The sequence below is a fragment of the Cheilinus undulatus genome, linkage group 3 (assembly GCF_018320785.1).
Source record: "Cheilinus undulatus linkage group 3, ASM1832078v1, whole genome shotgun sequence".
Classification (NCBI taxonomy): Eukaryota; Metazoa; Chordata; class Actinopteri; order Labriformes; family Labridae; genus Cheilinus; species Cheilinus undulatus.
The window spans coordinates 43,879,525-43,887,619 of record NC_054867.1 but is presented as its reverse complement, the minus strand read 5'-3'; the positions used below and the strand labels follow the sequence as shown (position 1 = coordinate 43,887,619).

Sequence of the window (8,095 nt, the reverse complement as noted above, 5' to 3'; positions counted from 1 at the left end):
TTACACTCCATTACAGTTTCCGGTACCGCCTCTCTCTCTCTTCCGGAATTCTTAGCGTGACCGACGTTTCGTGTCTGTTTAGACTTAAAAGTAAGTGAAATTCAAGGTATTTGGACCTCGATTGCCGTAATCTTTGTATATCTTTGTGCCTTATTTGAGATAAAATCCAGGGGCTGCTTTTAATAAATAAAATAAAGTTGTATTGTTGTTCTACGAGCGTGTTTCACAAATGGAGGACAGTTGTAGGAAAACACGAGGCGCCATGCTTTATCTGTCAGCTCACACAATAAAAGCACGTTGACAGCAGGCTGTCACGGTGCTATTATGTTATTATATTTTTATAAACATTGAAATACGAACCTTAAACACCGAAGTCATGTTTGTTAGCACGTCCGTTTAATATTGATGGTTACGGCTAAAGCTAGGCTAACATCAAGCTGGTGCCCGCACCACCATATATACACTTAAATATTGATAATAACGACCAGGTATGAACCCTGCATTTGGGTGAAAAAGATGAGGACTCAATGCATTGTCACTGACTTGACCGGAACAATAGCGGGTTCAGTAAAAGCTGACAATACTACACGTGAAGTCACATCAGCCTCTTACAAGTGAAAAGTACAGGAAGCTTTCAAATATTTATCCTCCGAAAGGAAGATTGTTTTTCCTACCGAGTAAGAGCCTATAACGGCTGTCATTTTATTAAACTGGGCTTCATTAAAGTATTCGGTTACCACTGTCCTGTAAAGCTTTTTGAAAAGTAGAAAACTATGTCCTAGTTATTTTATCAGGCTGTCACGTGAATTTCTCTTGCACCATTGTGGCTGTCATAGTAGATAATATGACAAGATTAGGTGGTGTTATCAGTGTTTATTGTTCAAACATGATAAGGTGACCCTTTTTTAATTTGACCTAATATTTGAAATAGTAAATAAAAGTCAGTTAGGACTTTGACAAAATGGACACGTGTTACCCTTTTCTCTGTTTAGGGCAGTATCTAATAGCTGGTTAAATACAGTAATGTCAGCTTTTAATTCAGGCTGTTTTTTATGTATCAATCAATTTCATACAACAAGCCTTTGGTTTGTAAACTAGCAACATATGCCATCACACTTTACTAGTGCCCATGTTGCCTCAAGTTTTTGTGTTTGCTCCAAATTACTTAACACATCTCACTGACATACAGACATAAAAATTTAAAGTTTGAAAAGGAGAAAATCGTTATGATCTTCATTATGATTTGAATTAGGGCTGAATGATTTAGGAAACTTTTTTTTTTAATGCAACATTGCGATTTAATATGCAGTTCTTTTTTGAAGTTCCTCATCTTCTGAAATTTTTAACACACAAGAAATAAAGCATTCTAAATTATTACTGACACAATATTAGATTAAACAAGTGATGAACAATTTTTAAAAAAATATTTAATTGTGGTGATTTTGACTTAAACTGCAAATTCAGTATGAATTGTTTTATTGAGAGTGATCATTTTTATGTAATTCTCATTTTGATTAAGAAAATCATAAGCAAAAATGGGAAAAGTAGAATTTTTTGTAACTTTTAAAAAAATAACACTTCGATGATTGTATGATGTGCAGGGCATAACATCAGTTTTAAACTGGTATATTTACACACATGTCAGGTTAAAGAAATATTGCAACCTCTGAAATTTGAAAGTTGCAGCAGGACATATTGCAATTTTTATCTAGATTGTAATAATTTCCTTGCCCTTATTTGAATAGCAAGTATAAGAAGTATTTGCAGCTTCAGTTTTTTGATAAATAAGCCATGGAAGATTATCAATGCTTTTTTCTAAAATGTTAGATAAAATCTGATAAAACACTGTAGGTCAAGTAGTTTTTACCCTCAGTTTAAATTTCAGTTTTGTGCACATATTTTTCACTTACAAATGTCTTTCATTTTCTTCTTCTTGTCACTACAGAATGCGTTACGTGGCCGCTTACCTCCTGGCTGTGCTCGGTGGAAACACCAGCCCCTCTGCAAAGGACATCAAGGCCATCTTGGGCAGCGTGGGAATTGAGGCCGATGACGAACGCTTAAACAAGGCATGCCATTAAACATTATAAATTAAACACAGTACATTATATATTTACTAATGTGTTTGATATTCTGCCGCTTGAGTTTAATTTTTATATTTCTCTGTAGGTCATAAGTGAGCTTAATGGAAAAGACATCAATGAAGTCATGAACTCAGGTAACAAGCTTCTCTGTACTATGTTTTAAAGATTTAGAGATCACAAATATGGATGATGCTTAAAAATCTGATTTTCTTTTTTCCACAGGCCTTTCTAAGCTTGCCTCCGTACCAGCAGGTGGTGCTGTAGCGGCTGCTCCTGCAGCTGGTGGGGCCGCTGCAGCTGGGGCTGCACCTGCTGCTGGTATGTGTTTACCTCTTATTTTTAGCTTCAGCTGATAAATAGATATTCTCAATTTCTTTGGGACTGTTTTAGTTCTTAATGTATTTGAACTTCTTATTTAGACAGGAATGTCACAGGAAGTTCACTCTTGAATATCAATGCTGCTCAATATTCATGTTAACCAGAGTCTGAAGTGTTGAGTGTTTTCTTTCTGTCTTTGCAGCGGAAGAGAAAAAGGAAGAGAAGAAGGAGGAATCAGAAGAATCAGATGAGGACATGGGCTTCGGACTCTTTGATTAATCTTCCTTCTCTGTGCTCAAAAAGCAATAAAAATGTAAAAGGTTTACACTTATCATGCTGTCTTTGTCCCTTTTTAGCTGGTCTAAAACAGCTCTCATTATGTCTGTGTGAAGGTGATTATTCTTAACACAACAACCCCCTTGAGCACTAGAAATAAATATTCTGTCTTTGGTGTCAAATGCTATTTTGTTCCCCTGCTAAAAATAGACCAGACTGGGCAACCTGTCATTCGTAAGCAATCTGGACCCTGCGTGTGGTCAGTCTGTCCTGCTGTTGGCCAGATAACTGAAACCACAAAATGACTCTGGCTCAAAGCAATGAGTCATGATTGAACTAAAAAATAACAGCATGCAGCCAAATCCACAAAACAAAAACCTACTTCATCGTGGTTAAAAAGTAATGTTTAATGGCTTTTTTTTTTTTTGCAGTTTTAAAGTCACTTCCCCCTTTTTTATATGCCAGTATTATCTGTGAACAGCAGGTAAACCTAAAAAACAGAAGATAGTTAAAGAAAACGATTGCAGTGCTCATCAATGTTTCTGATTATCGTTTGTTGAATTTATCCATTCCTTATAATCAACAGGCAGCACTGTCACATTAATTAACGTTTATAATCTCTGTGATGTGATGAGCCCAGACTGAGATATGATTCATCCATCACACCATAATTAATCTTTTGTTATTTCTTTAGTTATCATGTTTAGCCAACTTTGAGAACATGACACCTTATTTAGTCACCAAATATGTCACTGAATATATCAAAACAATTGTGTAATGTTTGCAGGAAATGTGGCCCGAACTTTTCCAGTAGCTGCTTCTTCCTGTTTCTCGGGTTTGTTTCACCTGATAGTCAGATTTTTAAAGATTTTCTAAAATCGTTTAAAAAATCGGGAACAGAGACATTTGTTCTGTCATTCTCTCTGTTCTGCCACCGTCTGTCCTCTGGTTTGTAAGAATCCCTTGGGAGTAGACCTACAATTGCTGCGGAAGAATTTTAGGGCGGTTCTTAGTTGGAAAGGCTCCCTGCCTGCAGGGGAAACATGTTTACAGGTGAGCATCATCACTGACGGCTTCCTGTTATATAACTGACCCGACTGTCACATTCTGTCTAGTAATTATCTGCAGCCCAAGTCTTTTTTAGATGCCTCTTCCATGGAAAGGTAGAAGTTAGAAACATTTACGTGAAGAGAAACGTAGCGGCAGGATTACTAGTTTGACATTTGATTGTTCCTGAGCAACTCAAACATCATCCTCACTGGGTCTCTATTATTGACTTGTAATGTGCAAGATAACCTTGATAGGTTGTTCGATTCATGCTAAAGTCTATTTTGTAAAACTTAAAATACGACTTAGAGAACTGACAGATCAGACCTGCATCTATCCAGAGAAACATTTCAATTGAACATTTTTGAAATGCAATAATCAAACTTAAGGATGCTCTGATTAGGTTTCCTGCAGCCTATCAATCATCACCTATGAGTGAGACTTGCTAATCTTTGATGACACTAATCATTTTTTGATGTATCAGCTGGTCTAGTGGTCATCAGTCTGCTTGACTTTATAGAGTGCTGAGACCTACACATGGAAGAGTGACCTGATGAAAGGAGCACAAAAGTCGTCCTTATTTAGTCAACATACTTTTAATTCCTTTGAACTAAAGAGCAGAACCAAAACCTCTCCAGGAGCAATGCAACAAGTATTCTAAGAACAACTGAATAACACAATGCAAGGATTCATTCATTACATGTATTTATTTATGGGGCTTAAGACAATTATCTGTATACAAAAAAATATTAGGCCTATTCAGTTGGCTATTCACTGCAAGTAATCCACAAATTAAGCCAGATTATGGCCTGACTATCATTGTAGCTCATCGTCAAACGTCAGCCATGAATGTGAGAACAAAATGCTCTTTAAAAGTCAACAACGCGTCCAAGATGCCCCACAACGACGATTTGACAAGCATGTCAGGTTTTTTTCTTGCACTGTTGTCTAGTTTTATACCTGATGTCAATGACCTGTATCCTGACGCCTACCAATAGGAGAGCATTTTCTCCCCATTTTAGCATCATCATTTACCACAGGGGTTCTCTACCTTTTCAGCCCCCAAAATAAAGGTGCCAGAGACGGGGGACCCCCAATGTACCTGATGGTGGTTGAACACAGCCATGCATAAAGAAGAACAGTCATGTGCAGACAAGGTCACCCATAAGAGGGGTTAAAGGGAGAGCTTTCTGGGATCCAGCCAAACTGAGGGCCTATGGAGCAGCACAATCATGGTCCATTGTAAAGTTAAGCTGTGATATCCGTATTTCATATTTAACCTGAATGATAACTCACTATAACTCACTCTCATCAAAGCAACAAATATCTTTTTTTTGGCTGTAGTATATAGCCATCTTAAAAATGTCAACCCCTTTTCTTGAAAACAGAATCAAAATGAGTTAAAAAGTAAAAAAAAGTGGTGAAATGGAGTGTAAAAGTAGCTTAAATGGGTTAGAAGTGTTAAAAATTAGATAAAAGTGGCAAGAAAAGCAAAAAATGGCAAAACAGGGTTAAAGTGGCAAAAATTGGCTCAAAAAGAGGTAAAGGCAGATTAATAAGTGGCAGAAATAGGTGAAAAGTGGCAAAAATGTGTGGAAAATTTGGTGAAATGGGATTTAAAAGTAGGAAAAAGTGGTTTAAACTTACAAAAATGGGCATAACAAATATTGAAATGTTGGAAAATGGGCAAAAATTGGTGTAAAAGTGGTAAAAATGAGTTAATAGTGGCAATAATGGGTTAACAGATACAAGAATAGGTTGAAAGTGGCCAGAATTGTTTAGAATTGGCAATAAAGGCATAAAAAATGATGGAAAGGTTTTGGGTGGACAAAAGTGAGTTTAAAGTAGCAAAAATGTGTTGAAATGGGCAAAAATTGTTGGGAAAAAGTTTGGCAAAATTGGTGTAAACTGGGTAAAGAGAGGCAAAAATAGATCCAAATTGTCCAGAAATTGATGAAGAGTGGCAATTAATAGTAAGAAGATTGGGTGGGAAATATCCTTTGAAAAAATGTGTAGTTTTTTAAGGCATCTGGCAACCTCTAATTGTCTCGCAACCCCCACGTTCAAAACGACTGATTTACCAGAATGCTTTTATAAAAGTCTCCTCTTTTTCTCCCTCCTCGAACACACTTAACACACCTCCTCGACTACTTAACAGAATTCAAAGCTACTTGTAAACCATGTCCTTTTAAAGTAGCATACTGGCCTCAATTGCTCCTTTTATTATCACAACTTAATAAATATCACAAGAGAGGGAGTGTTGTACTGAATATCAGCACTGCTATGATATGGTCAAAAGCAAAAGGTCATAGGCTGAGTGCTGAGGATAACAGTACAACCTCAAGTGTCTAAGTTCTTTTCTACAGCAGTTTAATGACAACATAAAAAAACACAGAACAAAAGTTTTTGCTCCAGTAATTCAGCTACTCCCACACCTTAACTAAAACTGACCTATCGCCAATCAAACCAACCATGCTACTGCACTATCCTGCAAATTTATCTGCACGGTGACCACTAACTGAGAGCATAGCGTTAGTTTAGGCAGGCCACAGAGTCAAGTGCTGCCATGTAACTGAGATCAGCTGATCTCACACAAGCATCAGCTGATGCCCAGCTGATCCACTCTGAGCTCACTATTGACTAATTGCACTCTTGCTGCCATATCTAAACTGCTCTAGCCTGGCTATGCTTTGCTGCTCCCTCTGCGAACTGCTTTTTGCAACCCTCCTCCACCCCAGCTCCTCCTTTATTCTGCTTCTGACTTAGTCAGTCATACTGTTGTCACTGATGCCTGCTCTGCTCTGGGCTTTGCTGCTTCTCTCTCTACCTCAGGCTGTCCTCGTAGACACAGGAAAGGCAGGAATGTGTGCTGTTCTTTCTTGATGATGTCCATGTAGGCTCATGGAAGGGGGGTCCAAGAACAGTCACACTGGCAAATATAAATAAAGACTATTAGTGCAAATTAATAACTGCTAACAAAGAAAAATATTTATTACAGCAGACCGTGTGTTTCTTGACAAAGTGGCCCTGGCTGAAGTGGTGTAGTGGTGCCTGCAGAAGTGGGTAGATTCTTAATTCATGCCCTGCTATAAAGACAAAGGCAATAACAAGTAGGTTACTGACTGACTAGTGGAAGAGTGAGGCTTGTCTTGACTTCGCCATCCTAGACAAAAGTTAGGCATACTGCTAGAAGATTGGTACAACTAATCAATGTGCTGAGGGGTTCTAGGAGTAAATGTACTCTATAGAGGCTAAAAATAAGAGGGTATACTCTGTATACAACACAATTACATCACTGGTTACTTCATATTGTCCCAGCTACTTATTATTTGTATGTTTTAATAAATCTTACAGCTACATCATTAGGAGTCTGTTATGTGATTTAGTGGCAAGTAAGATTTAAAAGGACAAACTCTTTCTGCTGTAATTTTTATTTATAGGCAGAAAGAGACATTGGGTTAAACACTACTGAAGTTGTGATGTATATCAGCACTCATGGGATGCCTCTCATCCAATCAGAATACTTGGCCAGACCTAACTGTTGTATAATGTCTTTTGCTGAGCCATGCTTTCTTCATTGTAGCTTTTAGTGGTTTTTATAAGACCCAAAGTAACCTGGAGGGCCTTGACAAGTGCTATCAATTAAAAGGTGACACTGCTTTAGCAATCCTGTAAAATTCTTACATAACATTCAGAGGATCAAGTCCAAACTACGCATGTGGTTATGACTTGTTACTACCAGCCTTGCAGGAATGTGCTCTTTCAAATGCAGAGGTGTGGCAGCGCAAAGATTTTATTCACTCTTCCTTCTTACCACAAGTAATGTAGGTCATTGGATGAGATAGATCATTGCTTTGCAACCATTTTTGGCCCATCTACCCTTGAAACATAACATCGTCTGCTCTAAATCCTTGTGTTTATTTGTATGCTTCTTTAACTGAAGTTGCAAAAAGATAAACTGACTTGTTGTTGGTCATAACTCTGTGACTTGTCACAGGTTCTGTCTTTTCAATATATTTTTTTCATTGGACACTCCTGGTACAGTGAACACCACAGAAGAGGTCTTTGAACTGCAACACTCCCACATAAACCAACCTAAAAGAGAAGCAGTTTAAGCTGGTTGATTTGACTTATTCTATTGAAGAAAAGAGGGGCGTGAATTACCTGAGCAAAAATTTTTGAGATTAATCTTTTTGCCAATGTGGTGAGGCCTGTTGAAACAAGCTCTGTTGTAATTGCTTTGAATGTTGCTAAGAGTGTCAATAGTTAGGTAGAAGAAGGTTTTAATTACCAAAGAAAGGAAAAAGGAGGAAGATATGGTTATATAATGACAAAAAATACATACATGAGCTTTGATTGCTTTGATTAAA

General features: G+C 37.5%; 1 protein-coding gene across 1 annotated transcript; it reads left to right on the top strand.

Annotated features, from left to right (window-relative positions):
* Positions 1 to 2,733, top strand: rplp2 (ribosomal protein, large P2). Its single transcript, XM_041783267.1, has 5 exons — positions 1 to 90; positions 1,946 to 2,069; positions 2,170 to 2,218; positions 2,307 to 2,402; positions 2,605 to 2,733. The coding sequence occupies exons 2-5, from the start codon at positions 1,947 to 1,949 to the stop codon at positions 2,679 to 2,681; spliced, it is 345 nt and encodes a 114-aa protein (XP_041639201.1). The 5' UTR covers positions 1 to 90; position 1,946; the 3' UTR covers positions 2,682 to 2,733.
* The last annotated feature ends 5,362 nt before the right edge of the window (positions 2,734 to 8,095 follow it).